At 39.6% G+C, this 21257-nt stretch overlaps 1 protein-coding gene across 8 annotated transcripts in view; it reads right to left on the bottom strand.

Moving 5' to 3' along the window:
• TRIM2 (tripartite motif containing 2) overlaps nucleotides 1–21257 on the bottom strand; it is a 90561-nt gene that overhangs the window by 14707 nt on the left and 54597 nt on the right. For all 8 annotated transcript variants that reach the window (XM_086746110.1, XM_086746111.1, XM_086746109.1 and 5 more), the window contains 5 exons: nucleotides 16177–16328; nucleotides 15323–15503; nucleotides 11406–12129; nucleotides 2611–2714; nucleotides 1144–1311 (listed from right to left, as the gene is read on the bottom strand). In XM_086746110.1, the coding sequence (XP_086602236.1) occupies nucleotides 1144–1311; nucleotides 2611–2714; nucleotides 11406–12129; nucleotides 15323–15503; nucleotides 16177–16328 (1329 nt within the window). The remainder of the gene's footprint in view (nucleotides 1–1143; nucleotides 1312–2610; nucleotides 2715–11405; nucleotides 12130–15322; nucleotides 15504–16176; nucleotides 16329–21257) is intronic.

Genomic DNA, 21257 nt, shown 5'->3' with positions numbered 1-21257 from the left:
ATAGAGGTAATGGAGGGCTATGCAAGCACAACTGAATATTTGCTATAACATTTGCCAAAGACTACTCAAAGGAAGGTCATTCCTTGGTATACACGTGAGCAACTCAACACCTGAGCTTTTTGGTCATCAGGCTGCCAGAAAATTAGCCAAACACGCAATTTCTCTCCAATGTAGGACTACAGAACTAAGTAACTACGGGAGAAATTTCCCTGCAGGTCCTTTATCTCACTGAACAGTGTGTACTGCTAACCTCTGCCATAGGTGGCTATTTCTAGCATGCATCGCCAGACTCTGTAGCACACATTCAGAGAACAGCACCAAATGGAAGCAACCTTACTTCTCTCTGGAATTGCGCTTAAACCCCAGCAAAATAAATACTGCAAGTTGGTAAGCATCAGTGTAGTTTATAGCTGCCTTCTTATTTTACTCCTATTAAAGGGACCAGAGTTGCTATGAAACTAAGAGGTGTGCTTTTCCCAGAACAACTGATTCTAAGATATTATTACTGCCTTTCAGTTTTTCCAGTGCACATCACCCCACCTAAAACACTCCTATCCATGCTGTAGCACTGGAGCAACATCCTAGGTTGCCCTCCCTTGCATTTATTACCAACAGGATCATAAATGAATTACACACCTGATTTGCCGATACGTATGGAGTAAATAGAGGAAGCCATCATCAATCTGCCCACCTTATTTTTCTCCTCCATATATCACTGAAGAGCATCATGTCCTCCTCATAAGTTTTTATGTCTGTCTGTGTCTATATACATCTATGCACACACTTTTCTGTATAATCAGAATACTAATGATATGAAGGTTGTTGAACTAGTCAAACTAGACTTGATTACATTAGCTATCCTTGACTATAAGTTACCAAAAGGCATCCAAGCACTCAGTACGCAGAACTGTAACATGGAACCTATCGCCTCTATTTGCTATAACATCAGCATTGCAGCTGTGACCTCTTCCTATCAACTATACAGCACGGCTGTATCATGGGTTTCCACATCACAACAATGGAATTTGGACTAAGTTACAACCAAACTATGTAGTTTCTTGACAAAAAAAAAACCCCAAACATTACTTTGCATTCCTTTGCAAGATGGAGAAATCTCAGGGGGGTTCACGTGGTAACTCATACCTTAAATTTTCCGTCTGATGAGAATATGCTAACCCATTTGTTATCATAATCTGCAATAATGATGTCACCACTGGGATGCACAGCCACTCCTGTTGGCCGCTGCAGCTGGCCGGGAGACCTTCCTCGTATGCCAAAACGGCTTTTGAACTGACCATCATTGGAAAATATCTGTAACAAAAAACATTCATTTTAAAATTAAGACTGCATAATAACATCATCTATTTATTGGAGCTTAGATTTTAGCAAGTCACTAAGGAACACTATAGTCAGGAAGAGAGGAACATGAAGCACTTCTACACAGTCCGTATTTGAAAGTGATATGCCTGATTTAAGAAAGGTTTCCACCTAGACCCTAATTTCAAAAGAAGGCAGTTCTCTGCACTTACATTGCACTGTTTCTTCAGTGATATCAAAGTACTTTACAAAAATTAGGGTATTAAGCTTCACAATGTCCCTCTCAGCTGGAAGAAAGTAGTATTATTCCCATATTAGAAATGAGGAAACTGAGGCACTGAGTGAATTGGCCACAGTCAAACACTAAGTCTGTAGAAAAGATAGGAAAAGAAGCTAAAGGAGAATTTCAAAATCAAATTATTTGACTTAGAGAGAAGTACTACGCCATTTCCTGAGAGATGCTTTAGCCAGGAAAAATTCAATCCTCTGCTTGTGTCCCCAAGCCAGGTAATTAGATGCTGAAGATCCTCTGAAGTGGCTGCAAATTACGAAGCGTGAGAGTGATGATGAATATTTGACTCTGTCTCTTTGAAATGGCCTGGAAATGAGTTCTTACTGCATGCGGCTTGCTGGTTCTCACATACTGAAGAACAAGCCACACACTGCTGCCTTGTTCATTGCTAACACATGGGCAGCCTGAAGAGTGATGACAAATCATTAATGGTAAAAAAGATACATGGCAACCAAAAGAAAAAACAGAGCTTGATTTTCACACAGGTTACAGAAGCCAAGAAATCATGGGTGTCAGGAGTGCTAGCACAGAAAAGATTTGATCATGATATCAGAAAGAAAAGTCAATTAAGTAGATTAAAAGCCATTTGCAAATGACATCTACGTGTTTATTTTTGTATTTGTATTTGCTTAAAAAACTATATTTGTGGCATCTTGCCCTAGATTCATACTTGGAAACACTGAACAATAAATTTACAATGTAAAACAATATTTACAAAAAGGCCTTTTTCCAGATTATTGCGCTGCTTGTTTTCTTCATTCATTGCCAAACATCGTAAGGAAATAAACTCTGATATACATACTAGATAAGGTGTAGATCTGAAAAAGATAGCTGCAGGTCAACAAGATGGAATGATAATGGATGATAAACAAGCTGAGCTTCCTCTGTATTTTCTGTATCTGCTGAATTGTACAATATATGTCTTTCTTGAAGTACAAAGAAAGCAGAGGTAGTGGGGCAGGGAGAAAAAGAAAAATACTGGAAGTAGCATATCCTCATACCTGCACACACTGGTTGTTACTGTCTGCTATTAATATTTTTCCATTTGTAGATGCAGCTACTCCTTGAAGATTTGTAAATTCCCCTTTGTTTCTTCCTTTGGTGCCTAAAATTGAACACAAAGCATGTAGGAAATCAGGTTAGACAGGACTAATCAGTTAGGACCTAAATGCCAGCATATGCATTTACTACATCCTTGATGTATAGATTTCTATTTTTAAGAGTTCTTATCACTGCTACAACTTGAAAAAAAAAAACATCTCAGTAACAGATCCACAATTCTAAGTACGAGAAGGGATTGTTCTTACTCTTTGGCATGCGTGCCATTTAAGATTTCATCAACGTACTTACCTCATTGGCCTTTATAAATCAAAGTGTTCACAATTTGCCTCTTGCGTGAGGCAACAAGTAAAATGTTTTTTTCATAAGTGACTGACTTTTTAAACTGTGGATTTTTATTCAATTGAGAAAGCAGTGAAAGGGGCAGTACTGTGGGAACACACAGACAGAGACTAAGATAAGAACCTGGACAGATGACAGGGTTTTAGTACAATCAGCTAAATCTCCTCAGTGAAGTCACAAAGTTGAGATAAAACATATCGGCGATCACTTTGGATGGGACACTGGAAGAGAGGGAAGTTTCCTGTTCACTCACACACAGTTTTCAGCCATAGGCTTTAAAAATTCTCTTAGAAGGGAAACACAGATAAAGAACCGGTTTTGAATGATTGGGACATGTGGGCCAATGAAGACGAACACCTGGAGACTGAATGCTTCTGCAAAGACCTTCAGTTGTTCTAATAAAGCAGTATACACACAGAGAGGTCCCATTTTTATCCAGGACAAATGCAATAGTGATTTACATAGAACTCCAAGTCCTTTCCTCAGTGGCTTAAGAGGATAAGGAGCTGTTAAATATCAAATTTTCACAGAAGTTCATTACGTTTAGGTGCCTCATTACTTATATGCTTGGTTTGAGATATTCTGAGGAGAGTCATACAGCAAACTGGTATCTTTAAAAGGTCAGCCTTGAAGTGGCTGGTCCAAATCACACCTGGAGCACAAGAACAGTATCCAAATGCCTGCTTTGTTTGTAGAGGAGGCTCAAGGGTCTTTAGACAAGAATGCAATTACAGTCTTGGACCCCAGGGTTATTCATAATAAATGAACAAATTTTGAAACAAAAAAGACTCTATAAGCTGTTCTTTCCAAGACTTGGATGCAGTGCTGTTTTTCCTGGTGAAGTATTTTTACAAGCATTCATTGGCTGCGTATCAGACGTTAATTGGTTTCAATATATAGTTTTAACTGAAAAACTTGTATTTTATTTTAGTCAGTCAAAAATATCCTGGAGCTCAGTGATTAAAACTGTTCTGTCTGTGATGCCCAACATAAGACATACATATTAGCTCCGACTTGTATTTAGGTTTCATTAGGGATGTGCATGCTCTTAATGACCCTTCTTTCTGCTGTGGTGATGGCTGTAGGATGCAGATTTACTGTCACTGGCTAACAAGTAACATTTAATTCCTCTGCACTGCTGCTGTGAGCGTGTGCCTTTGTTTCAAGGCTTTTTTTTTTTAATTGAACTCCATATGCTCTATCCTCTGAACAAGGCAAATACCTCTCAATTTTTGTACTGCAAGGGGAAAGCACATATCCAGGGAATGGTGAGTTACACATCAATTACATTACCCACACTTGAGCCATTTCTGTGTATTCTTTTAATGAGCAGTGCCTGAGGGATGCATGCAGTAATTTTCTTCCACCATATGCTAATGATAAGTTTCCTTCTTGCCTTTTAGCCAGAGAGAATGGATGAAAAGGGAGAAACATTCCTTTTACTACTGAGAGTAAAGGGAAAACATTTGTTAGAAAAGAGGAGGCGTAACCTAAAGCATCTGGAACCAACTAGCACAAACTTTATGGAATGTATGCTCTTTCCCCTTAGAAAAAATGTTCTGGAAAGTCAAGGAATTTCATTTTTAAAGATACGAGAGACCTATATAAAGAGTTACCCAGTGTTCTTCAGTGGGACCTTGTAAACATAAATCAAAGGAAAAATAGAAGAAATTACCCAGGAATCCCATAGTCACATTTCACAGTAAGTTTTAGAAATACCAATTTATTAGCACAGTGTGCAGATGAAATTCAGCTCCATGCAACGTCCTTGTACATAGCACTTTGCAGCTGTTAAGCCCATTATATATGTCCTGATTTGCACAAAGGCCTCTCTACAGTCCTGTCTGCAGTGGGACGGATTTATCTGAAGAAAGCTGATGTCAATGAAACACAGCTTATTTCCTAACTTAGTTCAAGAGGAAAACAGATAACTTTGAACATTCTGATTTGAATAATTCACTGTGCCAACAAAGATCTGAACCCAAGCACAGGCAGTGGCAGCAGCTCAGACGATGAGGGAAATGCTTGTAGTAAAGTATGTCAGCACTCTGGAAAAACAGGCTCCTTCAACTGAGTCTCTAATACCAAAGGGTGATAGCTCCTCCCCAGAAGCAGAGATTCCTGCCTTATAAACATACCTTTCTGAGAAAGTCTTCAGCAACTCTTTCACTGCAAGATCCCACCCCTCTGTATCAAGGCAACCTATGCTTTTTCTTCTGTTCTCCCAGTCATGGGCAATCACCCATCATTCCTTAGCCTAGGGAGGCACCAACATTTCAAATGCACACTGGGACCAAAGGATGGTTGTGGGATTCTCAACCCAGCGTTTCCCAAGCAGCCTGGTTTGGAGATGAAAGCCTGCATCTTTTGTGCCTGTCTGCCCAGCCTTACCCCGCTCCTGTTCTGAGCTACTGCAGGGCACAAAGGAGGAAAAGACAGACATTTTACTGCAGCTTCTTCCCAAGCTGCTTGGGATTTGGAGAGTACAGGACAGTTTTCAAAAGGCAGGCCAAAGACACTTATTAGGAAGCAAATCTGTGGCCTGTGGAATAGCTCCTTTCATGCCATCTTTGTATACAGTTCTGTAAGTAAACAATCAGATTTGCCTTAGCCCTAATTCCTTCTGGTATTACTGAGCATAGTCTGCACAAACCAATTAATTTAGCTTTGAAGATATGTTTTCAAGGAAACAGCATCCATTTTCAGCTCAAGACAATCTAGCACACATAAAATGGTTCATAATTTCAATCTTTTACTCTTGCAAAATACAGGCCAGATTAAGTCTCATCAAAAAGGGGGGGGGGAATGGAAAATCTCATTAACATCACAGGCGATGTTAAAGACTACATCATGTAACTGCAATAAGAATCTGCTCTATAAATGCTGGGCACCTGGACAAACCTGCTGTACAATGTACATTTTTGATGATCATAGTACTAGAAGGGTTTTTTTTACTATATGAATAATAACCTCTCTGCTTGCTAACCTAGATTTACCAGCTTCCTAAAACACAAAGAAAAACCATGTCACTGCCCCCAGCAGGAAAGGAATGGATTCAGAGAGACAAAAACCCCTGTAGAAGGATTACAGATTAATGGAGAGACTTTAGAGGTTGCAAGTAGCCATAACCTGTTGTGTAAGCACCCCTTCTTTCCTGTCTATACACTTCAAATACTTCTTGGACTGTTTTCTACGTGGTACTGAAAAAAAAGGATAAAACTAAACAGCATGGAAAGCTCTACATACATATGGCATAGACAGGTGTCAAGGAGTTGTTCTTTTGTCCCTAGCTTTGTTTCCTTTTAACTTAGAGCACCAAAAGATATTTAGTCAAACCTTACACATTATGAGGATGTGATGCCCTCTCTCGTAATAGATACAGCTAAAACACAAAAGGCTCCATAGTAAAACTGCACTGAATCAGATTGTTAACAAGCTATGCGCTTATTGTAGAATAAATGCCAGAGTTCCTAATCCAAGTTCCCATGCAAATCTAAGTTTTAAAATCAATCAGTCTGTTGGATGAAGGCTCACAATGTTTGTAACCTTTAAATAGGAATGAATAATTCAATAGGAACTCTGGCAGATACTCCCACACACTGTTGGTAGTGAAGTTTGGGCTGATTTGTATTAATTTGCTTCACACAGCATCTGTCCCTAAAAGCTTGGCCAAGACCACCAACAAGCCTTGCTTGTGCAGCAGAGGCCCTGCTGCCACAGCTAGGTATGCACAAATCCTAGGGGTAGGGGCACCTCAAAAGCAGTTCTTTGCTGGTACAGCAGCAAAAGCCCGAATGACATGAGCTGAACTAAGACCAGGTCTCTGTTGTCAGGACATCAGACCCACGCTGGGGATTTTGCCAGCAATGTGACATCAGAGTTCTTCAGCTTCCATCCAACACAGGTATGACTGCAAAACTATTCCATGTAAGTCTGTCACACTGGCCATCACAAACCTGTAACGAGTTCACAACAAGCCTTCCTAATAAATTGGAAAATAAAATTATATTTCCCCATTATTAGGCTTTCCTATTTCTACAGAAATATAAATTCTGTACAGAAAACATCCCGCTATTTCATACTACTAATTAATTGGTTTGTTCCAGAGTTCTGAAATAAAGAATAAAGAACAACTGATTAAAGTGTGTCAGAGGGGCCTCTGCTTTTCATGTATCATACTTCTGGACTACATGGAACAACTACACATACACATGCCTGCCTTCTCCAATGCCCTCAGCGACACTGTAATTTGGCCAGGACAGGACTTTGCTGGAAAGGTAGAGAACAACTGCACTAAAGCTATTATTACAGAGGTCTTGTTCACCAGTTTTCACATGAGGTAAATTCACAGTAAGGCTTCTATTTGCTTTCAGCATTGATAACAGACCAGAAGACATCTGCACCTGCACGTTGACAGAAGGTACTGCTAAAAGCACTTTTTTCTTTTTTTTTTCTTTTTTTTTTTTTTTTAAATAAGAGTGAAACACACATTGAATGTACCAGCTAAACTAAGATGCTCAGTTATGTGACTGAACAGACAACTAAACACAGTCTAAGGAAAAGGAAAATTGAACTTTCTAGCAGAGAGCCAACTCTCCATCTGGCTGTACCTGATGCCAATCCCAAGTATAAATACATGAACAGAAAAAGCAGTTGAAGTGGGAGATAGCACCACTACTGCTAAACGATGTCAAAGAACTCAGTCATGAAAAGTGCCAGAAGAGAAAAAATACCAAGGCATACGGCACAGCATGGCAGAGCTAGAGCACAAGATGGGATCCTGGGTGGAGCAGCTAACTGATGTCACCCATGGCTCTTAACTCTCCTTTGGAGGACGTGGGAGAGATCTACCAGGGAAGGTGGAAGTGGCTGACAATGTGAACAACCCTCACCACTATTCACCTCTGCTCAGCGCGGGCCTAAGGCACAAAAGCAGGGTAACGGAAAAGAGCCTTCCCTCTCACTTTAGCACTTCCTACCATTTGTAGAGGTAGCAAAAACCATTAGGCAACAATTATTTTCTGAGTGTCATAAGCACATTCTTGTTTGCATCTGTATAAACTAAGTACATGCTACACAGATACTGCATGGACACACTCTTAGAGACTGTGCCCATTTAAAATAATTTTTTTAAAGGCTGAGGATATAAATTATTGAGAGAGAAGGGGAGGAAGCAAAACTCTGTTCCTGTAAATAATGATTACACAAACATATTAATGTGCAGTCACCTTAAAATGTCTGAATAGAACCACATGCCATTTTAAATGCCATGAATAACATGGAATTGGCAGAAGATACAACGCACAATTCCCTGTGAACAAAAGCACATAACTGTACTAATGTTGTATTAATGCTATCTCTGTTAATATTAGAACAAGAACACTCTCCTGCTAGGAGCTGATCAATTTACTTGTGCTCAAAAGCCCTTATATCAGCATATATACAATAGCATACTCCGTATACTTGGATGCCCACAGGAATATTACCATATGGTTCTCCAACACAGCTGTATGAGCTTCTGGCAGCCCAAATACAAAATTTATCTTGCCCCATTTAAATACAAATCCAGATTTGGCCAGGGCTATCAGAGGAATTCAACAATGGGTTCAAAATAGAGATACACAGTTGTGTTGGCAAACAGTGGTAAACTCTGTTTTACATTACCTCATCAACAAATGAGCCAAACCTTAACTTTTTGAAGTGAATTGAAACTGAAGCGAAACAAACTCTTAAATCTGTGAAGACAATCCCTATGCAAATATCAGAAGTTTTACCTGTCTTCATTAATTTCACATATTTTGGAAGAGTGTAAAAAGCTAGAGCATGACAGCTGCAATGGCTTAAGGGACCTGTCAGATGACGCACACATAGGCCCATAGGGACATCTCTATGTAGGGTCATTCTGTGAATGAGTAGCTGAGAACTGAACATATAATAGCATGAAGTATTACTCTCAGCTATGTTTTTCAATGAAACAGCAATCCATATATCCCAAATGTGAACTCTCTTGAGAGGTTTCATCAAGCAAAAGCTCTGAGACATACATAGCTCTTGTTCTAATTATTTTATCTTCTTTTTTGGTGGGGTAGAGTGGTGAAGAAGGGGAGGAGGCAGAACTCCAAAATAAAGAAGATGGTCATGATTGCATCACAACAAAAAGAAAGAGCACTGCACTTTTTGGTAAACATTTAAGACTTCTAGAGTTTATGGTGTCTTGGAGAGAATAGTTTAAAAAAATAAAATAAACACCACAACCAAAATCCAAACCAGAGCCATACCACTATTTGGCAGTCAGGCTAGAAACTGCTCCCTAGAAGCAAGGGACACAGAACCAAAAATTACAAGCTGAAATCACTTTAATCCATACCAAAAACTTTGTAATAAGAATATTAACAGTTTTAAATTAATTTCAGGACTCCTTTTTTTTTTAAAAAAAAAAAGAAAAAAGTATTTAGATCTATGATTTCCACACTGAGACAAATTAATGCTTGACATACATGAACAAGGTGGCTTAGCATTCAGTGAAGGTGTCAGCCACAGCATGTAACAGAGCTCCCCTGTTACTCACAGGCACACCATACCTGCACAGGCTTTCCCATCCTGCTCCTACCTGCCACAGACCCACAGACTCTCTGCCCAAATCTGTCTATCCGGCCCCTTCTATGTCTAGCATACAACATCACAACCATTCCAGAAGAGATTAGAGAGATGTTTTCTTTCTAGACAGGGTTCAGACATTATTCTCAACTGTTTTCTGTAACCCTGTCTCAAAACAGGTCCCAAAAAAGATCTAGGCTACATTTACACACACCCTCTGCCACTCTCTCACCAGTACTAGCAGTGAACCTGCATTTGGGAAGAGCTCCAGGTTCCTTTCCACCCCAGTGGAAGCCTGAGGCTGATCAGCCTGCCTTGTGCAAGGGCTTCCCTCCCCATGCGACTGCTAACAGGGGCTCTGCCAGCAGTGACTACAGCCACAGCTTCTGCAGCAAGAACACCCTTCTGCCAGAGGAAGGGCTGTGTCTGGGGGCTAATTTAACACAGGTCGCCTACCAGCTTTGGACAATAAAGCATGGTTACTGCTGAGTAGGGCTGGCTCGACTTCAGTAAGAACTGTTCTACATTACATTGTATTTGTAACTTTTGACTCAGCAGTCACCACCAAACTGAACCATAGTGACAATAAAGCTGGATATCATTGCCTCTGTAAAAACTGCTTTGGGATGTTATATTTATGGGGTCATTTATCTTACAAGGAAATGCACTGGCCACCTGGGAAAGGATGAACATTTTATGAGCAGCTCCATCCAAAGCTTACATTGTAGTGCCCTATTCAGCAAGCAAAGCACACTTGCCGAATACATATTCTGATATAAAACCATCATTTTATTGCATGTACTCTTTATCACCGCAAGGAATCTATTAGAAATACTGACAGATGACAAATCAGATGGACAGGGCTAACCAACTGACAAATGGTGTCCAGATGAATTTTCAACAGAATTACTTAAAAATCCTCCGGGATTAACCACCATCCATTCTCTGCTACAAGGAAGGAAGGCCACCTGGCCGGCTGTCAAACTTGATAATACGTACTGCTGAAATCCCGACTTGTACATATTAAGAATTAACTTGATTTTTATTTATTTGTGCAAAGTGAAATGTATTTTCTAATTATCTAAGCAGACACTATATAAATACAGTTAATACAGACTTCCAAAATTATGAATTATTATTATATAGCTTAAAAACAGAGTACATTAGAAGACCTGAAAGAAAATCACAGTAAATTATATTATATATTTTACCAAGCATTGTAAGTCCACAGATTTAGAGATCACATTACACTATATAAAGAACAAAACATGTTTAGATACTGGGGGGAAAAAAGAAATAAAGGAAATCATAATTTTGTCCTATGCTGACATAACGAAATAACTATATATGATCACAGGATTTAGCATGTATAGTTCCAGGTTAATTAGTTAGATTAACCTTTAGGGCAATAGTTTTAGAGAAGGAGTTCTCCTACTTCCCTTCTTGCCATGCAACTTTTTAAAGAAGCAATTTAATCTAACCTGAAGCATTGATTTTATTATAGTTTCATTTTATGATGCCCAATAGAGTACAGAAGAGGTGGTAAAATATTTTATCCCAAATCAAATGTATGCATTTCTCAGCACAAATTCCCATTACATATTTGCTGCAAACAGAATTTCTGAAGCATGTGCTTTTAAAATCCACATATGAACAAAACTCCAGAGGCCTAAAGGTATTACCAGGTTGCTGTACTTACAGCTTTAACCTTAAAATAATAAAACTTCTAGATCTTTTTTCATCCAGTTTTCCTGAACTACTTTTAAGTATGTCAATAGGGAGCAGAGAAGTCACCTACCTACTCTGAAGATCAAATCATCTTCAATGGGATTCTCTTTTCTTTTGCCAGTACTGTACATGCTTGCAGGTCTTTTCACAGCTTTCTGCTTCACATGACCACTGCCAGGAGATTTAACACGCCTCTTAACCCCTTCAGTGGTAGGGGACACATCTGCTGATCTGACCACTTTAAGCTTGAACGGGCTGCCCTTGATATGTTGATCATAAAGTCTCAGTGACAAAGTGAAGTCCCCTTCTTTCTGAACAGTATACAAAAATTCATAAGTGCCATTTTTATTGTCAAGTATTTCTCCATCAGCTACGCTCCCGTCAGGTGTGCTCAGTTCAGCAGTGAGGTAAGCGTTCCCAGATTTACAGAGCTCTCCATCTTTGTCCTTAGTTGTGATGGTAACGGACATGGGCTGTCCGATCACCGTCTGCCTCAGCCCCTCACCTGTGGCAACTGTCTCAGAGGCAACAGCATTGGTGGTTAAAATTGTACCCAGATTGTGAATTGACTTCTTCAGGCCTTCTGTTTCCACTATGAAGTCCAACTGATCGTTTTCACGTGGCTGCAACGGGAAGTCCCGCTCAGCCAGCTCATTCAGCTTGTCGCTCATTTGCTTCTTTACCAGTAGAACTTCAGTTTCAGTGCCGTGGTTGAGCGCTTGGGCCGTAAAGTTGCTGCAACTTTTAATGCTTTCTTGTCCTTCAAGTAAGGTATCCAGCTGTGTCTGGAGGACCTGCATGCATTACCAAGCACCAGATTAGCATCATGTTACAGTAACTATCCTAGCAGGATGTAGCATGCTTTATATCTGAAGGCCTTTGTTGAAAACCAATTTACAGTGCTTTATTTTAAAGTTTCATTTTAGAAAAAGTACCACACTGATTCCCATACATGTTCTTGGAATATCATTCTGCAACACAAAAAAATGTACCCTGGTTTGAGTCTTCAAGGCTTCACAGATCCACTGTCACACTAGATTGAATTATCGCCCCACCTGTCTGTCTAGTTTGTTGGGGGTTTTTTTGGTTTTTTTTTTTTGGTTTTTTTTTTTTTTTTAAGTAGAAGCTTGAAACCTGCTCCGTCTAACTCTCAGCAGTCACAGTTAATGAGAGAGTCACCAGGAATTGAGCTGTGTGCACAGAGATAGAGATCTTTTGGAGCCGTCAGGCCCACTAATAAGGGAGGCTGCAAGAAACTTCTTGAAACTATTTATTCAGATCCAAGGGAAACCTTGGGTTCCAACTCTATGGAGACAGACAAGAAGGCACTCTCAAGATCTGTATATGCATCCCGAGTAAAAGTGTGATTCTTGATCTAAGTAAGTGAAGAAAGAAAAAGTTCCCTCAGCAGAAGCAGGTAAGTTGATTCCTCAGTTTCAGCAGGCAGGAAAGCAAAATGTAAAGGATGGGTTGTGGATACTGGGAAGAGTTGGGTTGAGGAGCCTGAAATTTTGGTGGGCAGCAAGTAGCTACGGTGTATTTAAGACTGAGAAAGAGCTTTTATTATAGGCTCAGATCTGGCCCTCCATCTAAAATCCTTAAAACAGTATTGACAACAGAATTGTTAGGTGTGGGCTGGGAACAAGGCTAACATTTATTTTTTTTAAACCAGTTTTGCAATGAATTGGAAAAAGGATCCCTGAATTATAACAACCAAGCAGAGAAATTAATGACAGTCAGGAAAACCTAAGCATTCCAGCTACCCTCCCCCCCACCCACTCTCCACTGACAAAATCCCCAAACCAAAGCACCCAGTCACACATGTGGTATGCTTTTACTACAGAGAAGAACTAGGGCACAGACATTTCTGTGGATCAGAGAAGTTATTTTGTTGACCATCACTGCAAAGTAAATATTTTCAAAACATTTCAATTTATTTTAAAGTAATCTTAGAGACTGGGTGTATTTATTGCCTTGAGATACTCCTCCCTTGCTGAGATACACCATGAAATGACACTGCATTCTAAGGACATTTTTCTTCTGAATTTTACAAAGCTATCTGCTTTTTAGGCACTGGAGAAAATCCAGGCTGATGAGTTACTGATATAGGAAAGTGGTAATAACACAAAATCTTTTGCAAGCAAAACAGAATGAACAAATTTCAAGACTACACTGAAATTTCAAAGTATCTGTTTTTCTAGGCATTTATAAACCACTCTGGATTCAATACAAGGCATTTCTAATCTGCCTTGTTTTTATTGCAGGACATAAGTAGTTAAGTAGATAGCATAGCTAATAAAGTCCCAGGATGGCAAAAACCCACATGCTTGGGATAACAAACCACAAAGTGAGGAAGAGAACAATTTGCAGCTACATTTTAAAACCATTATTTTCTCAATGTAGTTTACTTTCATTACAAAGATGGAAAATATTCGATCCTACCATAACTAATATTTAAAATATGTTTAGAGTATTTCACATGAAGCCTCTCAGTCCATTGGACAACAGAATCAGAATTGCCAACTTTCTTTAAGTATAGCCCTTTCATTTTTTCATTTTCGCAAAGTACATGATCAGAATGATGGAATATTTACGTTTGAATTATTTTGCAGGACTGCTGTTCATTCAAAAGCAGAATCCAATTCCAATCGCTCTTTTTTATACAAACAGGGGAGATGCCTCTTTTACTGCTTATGCACTTTGTAAAAATTTGGTTCTCTGACGTCCAAAATAGTCTTGAACTATTTTTAAACAACAATAAGGTAATTTAACATCATATTCCATCTTGTGTGAAAATTGTACACACCCTGAGTATATTTGCTTTCTAAGAAAATAAGTTTTGTGATATCTTGGATACGTTTAGATGAACCTGGGATCTAAGACCAAACTTCTGATGCTAAAAGCTCCGCAGCTTCTGCTTAGCTCTGGAGATAACTAAATTCTGTGGCCCAAGGGTTTTGGGCTCTTTGTGCTTCTGAAAACATGTGCATCTTGTGCACATGTTAGAATTCTTCCATTTTCACAGGCCCAGCAGTTCAATACCTTCCTAATGATCAAGTCTGTTACAGATCCAGGACTGCAGCATTCCTCTGCTTCAGACATCTGGAGATGCTCAAGCTGTAATGAGTAATCCCAGAGAATGCCCGAAGATGCCAATATTATCAGGCATTCTTGAAACTCCAGTTGTTGATGCTACTTTCTTTTGAAGGCTGCTTTGAGGGAAGATATCTTTCTTTTAGATGAAACTGATAATCCTTGTATTCCTGGGCATCAGTTAAATTATTTCATTTGTGTGATTCAGACTTACTAATCCTCAACAAAACCCTACCTACCAGGCTACAAGCTTCTCTTTGTAAAAGGGCAGATTTCTGTTTTCTTCCTCCTAAGATTAGACTACAATACCAGGGAAAAAATGCAAGATTCAGTCACTCAGAAAGTAAAAGAGTTAATACAGCTCTGGAATCTTTTGCTCTTTCCATTTTCCTCAGAAACTGAGATATCTCTCCAATCTTTATGTGTTCCAGCCAGTGACATCTAAAAAGAAATACGTTACCTGGCATTTGAAAGGAAAAAAGTACTTTAAAGCAAAGAGTAGGCCTTGCTCAGTTCTTTAGGAGAAATTGTTCGGCCTCTTTCTTCGTGGGGAGGTTCATAGGATTGCAGCCCAAGGCTTTTAGGCTTTCCTTTGGTGTTCCCTTATTTTCATCTGCACATCAGCATGTTAGCTTTAAGCAGATGCCTGCTGAGTGTGTTGGCCATTTTAGCTCCTCACATACCATGCACAAAGGGGTACCTGCCCATACAGGGTCTGGATTCCATTTATAAGGCTGGGCATCCACAAGGAAGGCTCTGCAGCACTTGATTTCAGGAAAACAAAGTTCTCCACTGGATCTCACACACAATTTGTCAAACTGGCATCCTGCATAATTTGTAAAAACTGGCTGATTAAATTAATAGTTTCTCATTGAAACAAAACATGCATCTTACTTTGTGTTTAAGGCCATAATTCACTTCCAGTTCCATAAGCAGCACGCTCTTTCGCACATTTAAAGTCTTCTGGAGTTCATCAAAAGTGGAATGAATGTCCTCTACAATGCTAGCCTTTTGGTTGGTTAACTGGTGTATGATTTCAGATATAAAATGAAGTGCTGAGTCGATCTCTGGAAGCCTGAGAGAGGGATTAAATTACAAAGACTGCTGTTTCAAAAGTCATTAAACATTAGCCCTTGCCCTGATATCTTTTGATGAAATGACCTCATCAGTGGCTGTCTTTAAACTCTGCTATTTCCCAGAAGTAAGTTAATTTATTTTATAACCACATAGTGGTTTTGGTCTGATAAAATAAGGCTAAGCCAGGGTCCTCCATTGTGTAAATCCATTAGACTTCATGCATTTTCAACAAGGAGGCCTTGGATCCTCTGTCCTTTATGCAAATATATCTACTTGGGAAGTTAAAACTAGCTCTACTTCACTTTTTCTTTTTTTAGCCTTTCTGCCACCATAGTGTTTGCACTAGTCTTTCAAGCATCCACTATTATTTATTTATCATTAAATTCATGACTCGCTAGTACTTTTCTCTTTAACATTTTATGCCCCTTCTTTGGAGGACACTTGCATTTCTAATGGCCTCTGTTTTGTGAAAGACAGATAGGAATCTTCTGCTCTTTTCTCTCATCCCTCAGTGCATCACACTCAATGGATTTTTTTTCTTTATTATTCTCACTATCCCTGTTTTCTAGGTAAAGGTCCATGGCACCAGCACATTAAAACATCTACCCAATGTAACACAGGAAGCCAGTGGTGAAACTGAAAACAGAAGATAATCAGCGGAGTCTCCATACCTTTTGTTGACAGCATCCAACTGGACTTGGAGGGAAGCCTTGTGTTGCTCCACCACATCCTTGAGTGGTACCGTGGGATGCTCTGCATGTTCTCCCTCTGTACACTCCTGGCACATGGCTGTCTCGCAGGACTGGCAGTAAAACTCCATCACCTGGAAAAGTACACAACTCTAAATTCAAACACAGCAGCAGTAACGTCATCTAAAGCACATCTTACTAGGTCTTTAATTCGTGTTATTATCCAAGCTCTGACACGAAGGTTTCTCCCTTCTTAGACAACAATAATTTGCTGCTTAAAAGACCGTTGTTATTCTTATATATTTCGTATCAAAATTCTGGTTTAAATGCATTTTTTTTCTATCAGAAAGTGTCAGAACAGTAGCCTGGTAAACAGAATGCTGGACTTCAAGGCTGGCCCTAACATCATCTCTATACTGTGTAAGTTTTGGTGTCTCTCTCAACTACTCCTTGAAACAACTCATAAAACAGGGCATTCAAGTCTCCTCACTAACTCGATCCTTACTCTCCCTGCTGGGTCTGCCAAAGAAAGTGTAAACTTAGGCTTTTTTTCATAACAGGGCCACCTGTGGAACATGAACTCGATAGAGCTCACCAAACAGCGTGTTTATTTGCTGGAGAAAAGCACCCTAAATGAACCAATGTGCTACAGTGAAATATCTCCATATCCCATTACTAATCCCTTAAAACCATCAAAACCTCATATCTGAGATTATAGTAAGAGTGCTCATCTACACTTGAAAGAGGAGGAGATAATTTCAACCTGTTATGTACCCAGTAAGATGCTGTCTGGAGATTAAAAAAAAGATCTTTATATGTAATAAATACCCCAAATTCTCAATATATTCATGAAGGCAAAGAAACAGAAAAGTGCTGTGCTCGAAATCATACATTAGTCAAAATAATGCACATATGTGTAAATTCAGCATAGAATCATAGAATCATAGAATGGTTTGGGTTGGAAGGGACCTTCAAAGGTCATCTAGTCCAACCCCCCTGCAAGGAGCAGGGACATCCCTGACTAGGTCAGGTTGCTCAGAGCCTCATCCAACCTGGCCTTGAACGTTTCCAGGGATGGGGCCTCCACCACCTTTCTGGGCAACCTGTTCCAGTGTTCTATAACTCGCATTGTAAAAAATTTTTTCCTAATTTCTAATCTAAATCTACCCCCCTCTATTTTAAAACCATTGCCCCTCGTCCTATCGCAACAGGCCCTACTAAACAGCCTCTCCCCAGCTTTCCTGTAGGCCCCCCTTGAGGTACTGGAAGACCGCTATCAGGTCTCCCCGGAGCCTCCTCTTCTCCAGGCTGAACAGCCCCAACTCTCTCAGCCTGTCCTCATAAGAGAGGTGCTCCAGCCCTTTTATCATCTTCGTGGCCCTCCTCTGGACCTTCTCCAACTGGTCCATGTCCTTCTTGTGTTGGGGGCTCCAGAACTGGACACAGTACTCCAGGTGGGGTCTCACCAGGCCAGAGTAGAGGGGGAGAATCACCTCCCTCGACCTGCTGGCCACGCTCCTCTTGATGCAGCCCAGGATGCGGTTGGCCTTCTGGGCCGCAAGGGCGCATTGCCGGCTCATGTTAAGCTTCTCATCCACCAGCACTCCCAAGTCCTTCTCCTCAGGGCTGCTCTCAATCCATTCTCTGCCCAGCCTGTATTTGTGCCTGGGATTGCCATGACCCAGGTGCAGGACCTTGCACTTGGCCTGGTTGAACTTCATGAGGTTGGCACGGGCCCACCTCTCCAGCCTGTCAAGGTCAAATGATGCATGAGACTTTATTTTACAGCTAGGAAGTCCCTGAGCACAAAGCAATTTAGGCTTATTAAAAGAATGTAAGGAAGCTTCTAGTATATGCTTTACAGCAAGACTCTGTGCTTCAAAGCAGCTCTCTTGCATTCAGAACACAGCATCAGAAACTTGAATAACTCGGCTGATGCTTCTGGCACTCAGACCTCTGGCACAAAGACAGCTGTGCTGGAGATGGTTGACAATAGAACCAGCTATTTTCAGGTGAGCAGAGGACTTGTAGCAGCACCGTGCAAAGCAGCTGGCTGATCAAAGATGTCTTGAGAATTAGGAGGGGGAATAAAGAACTATGATTTGCATGTGGCTATTAGCATTAATAGGGATTTTCCTCTGATAAGCTCCTTTCCATCTTATTCCCATTCTTCCCTCTTATCTCAATTCACAAGATATGGTATTCACACATGATGAAGGTTTAGTAATTTGTTGGCCATTTGTGTAAGCCACTTTAGATAAAATTTAAAAGCTGCTCCAAATAAGCTGTGTAAGATCAAATATATCAGCAAGGAAAAAAAAAAGGTAGACCTTCTAAACAATTACAACCACCATCAGCACTACTCCAACCACTGTGAATTTAGCAGTCTCATAGTAGTAGATCCTCTGAGGCCTGGCAGTTACTTTGGTAGGCACTAAGATGTGACGCAGTCTCACAGTGCATAGAGGAAATGAGTTAAACAGAGTTTAGGATTTAAATTCTTTTCAAAGGCTTCAAAAATTTTCCACCAGAAACAACCAAAAAGAACAATATGTTATTAGGAAACTCTTAAGTCTTTTTATATGGTCAAAAAATTTCATTTCTTTTGAATGAGTGTCGAAAGTTCATCTTTCTGCCTATTCATAATTTAATGGTTAGGTTCAAGACATTCTAACGAGCCCTTTACTCAGTCAATATTTTATCTTTGGATAGAATAATTTTACATTTCTGGTTCCTATTGAACTTCTCATAATAAGGATAATTATATTTGCAGCAACATATATAAAAGAGAAAGTATCTCATTAGTATATTAAAGCTTAGCCTAATCAAAATTTCTTCCTCTTTATTCAAGCACCAGAGAATCACATAAGCTAGAATGGTAATAGCAAGCAGACCGCAAGACCTAATGTGTACGTCTGCATAGAAATAGTCTTTGCCTCAGTCAAATTTGAAATATTTGGAGTGAAGCAGCTTTCACTTCCCATTAAAATCTTTGGATTGTGCCATAGCTGAAGGAGAAAAAAAATCTAATATTAATACAATTCAGGCTTCAAGTGCCTAGATAAGATGATTTGCTACAGATTTTGTCTAGCATTTCTTAATCAGGTAAGATTAATTTCTAACTACAGATAGACATGTATTATTGGCTTTTCCTCTCTCCCCTCCATCACATTTTGTGAAATTCCCAGAAAGCTTTTCAGGATAACAGGTTTGCTTTACAAAACATCTCAAAAAAAAAACGTTTGCCTGAACCGCTCCTTTCCAAATTGAGGAGAGCTCTTGGGCAGGATATACTACGGCATTCAACACTGACTTCAGCTGTATTTCCACTGAAGTCAATGAGAACATTCCCATCAGCTGTTATAAAATGTGTATTAATATCCACTGGTTCTGAAATCCCATCCACTAACTCCCACCTTAAACCAAACCAGCATATTTCAGCACAGTGATCTAATTAGAGACCCATGCCTATCTTCACTACTGTAATTTAATTGAATTTACAGAAACTTTAAAATTTGCATAATCAAGGATGCAGGTACTTCTGAATTAGATTTCACAAAGCCAAAACACACTAATTCCAGCCCTTCAAAGTTCAGGTCTCGAGACAAAGGCCTTCACCAATCACAAGCCCATCTTATCTAAAATCACATTTGAATAATCACATTGTTCATCCTCTGCTCTTTATTTGTTTGGATTAAACAGCAGTCCAGAGAAAGAGGGCGGATCTGCTCATTGCCTGCCTTCTTCCCCATCTCACAGATATGCTTAATTGCTCTGTCCTGAAACTAGTGTGTACCTTAGCTTTGTATGTTTTGGCTTTTATAAGAATATATGTTTGGATTACCTGAAAGAACTTCCTTGATACCCCATAAATTTAGAATGTGGGCTTTTGTTCTCCCTAGTCATAGCTTTTGCCTTACCCATCCAGTAAACCTGAAAGCTTTCAGCAAACTTAAAAAAAAATTTTAAGACTTATCATGACTTAAACAACGTGCTTACATACAAGTGAGCCACTCAAATCCCCTGTATGACTTTCCAATTCAGTCAAATATGATTGTATCAGTCACCCTATTGCTTCCTAACTGTATTAAATGTACAAAAAAAAAATTAGATTACACTTTAATGGGATACTTGAGTAAGCGACATGGTGGAAAGTACAGAGGTGAGGAGAAAAAAAAAAAGGTTTAAAAGGTATGTTAGGAAGCTGCTTCATCAGAATACCAAGGATAGATGCTTTATTTTTTTTCCTATGGAAAGCACACAGGCAGTAAGCAACACCTGCACAAGTTCAGGAAATGTTTTTCTAGATAAAATCTTATATGTATCCATGTTGCCAAGCTATTCTGTGATCTTTTGAGAAAAAGCTAGTCAGAGATAAGGCATGCTCTCTTGTTACGAGCATTTAATTTAATATTGGGTATGCTCTCTTGTTACACTCTATAGGCAGAAAATACACTGCACCTGTAAAAGCACGGATTCTATGCCCTAGGCTGGCTTTCACTTCAAATTCAAATAAAACCTAAGCATGGACTTTTCAAGATGAGTTACTGCAAAGAACCTACACCACTCACTACATGTTATGAAGTAATGGACCCACAATTTCACAGTCTTCCCTGTCTTGACTGTTGTACCTGGCCCCTAAATGACTGTAGGCCAGTGTTTCCAAATCAGGATGCTTATATCCAACAAGAGTTCCAGGGGTTTAGCAGCTGAGAATAAAGTCAATCTTATTTTAACACACAGATACAAGATAACAATCTTCTGTTAGGTTCAAAAGTTCCTTAACCTATATGCCCTCTTACCCCATTTTAACAAGAACATGTGTTTGTGCTCTGTGTTAGGTGAATACGAGGAAGCATTTGTTTATAGTTCAAGCACAGGAAAGCATCTCTTGTGTTAAGATACTACAAGCTAAGTTTCATTTTTCGTAAGAATGCACACAACAAAGATGCCACAACAGAGGATGAGAGGATGTGCGCAGAAGGAATAGAATGTGCACACGCATATGGAAAACGTGAGTGGTGGGAACAAGAGACCAACTGGAAGGGAAAATATCTAATCTA

This window comes from Chlamydotis macqueenii, chromosome 4, assembly GCF_036417535.1.
Source record: "Chlamydotis macqueenii isolate bChlMac1 chromosome 4, bChlMac1.mat, whole genome shotgun sequence".
Taxonomy (NCBI): Eukaryota; Metazoa; Chordata; class Aves; order Otidiformes; family Otididae; genus Chlamydotis; species Chlamydotis macqueenii.
This window is presented reverse-complemented; position numbering and strand designations above follow the sequence as displayed.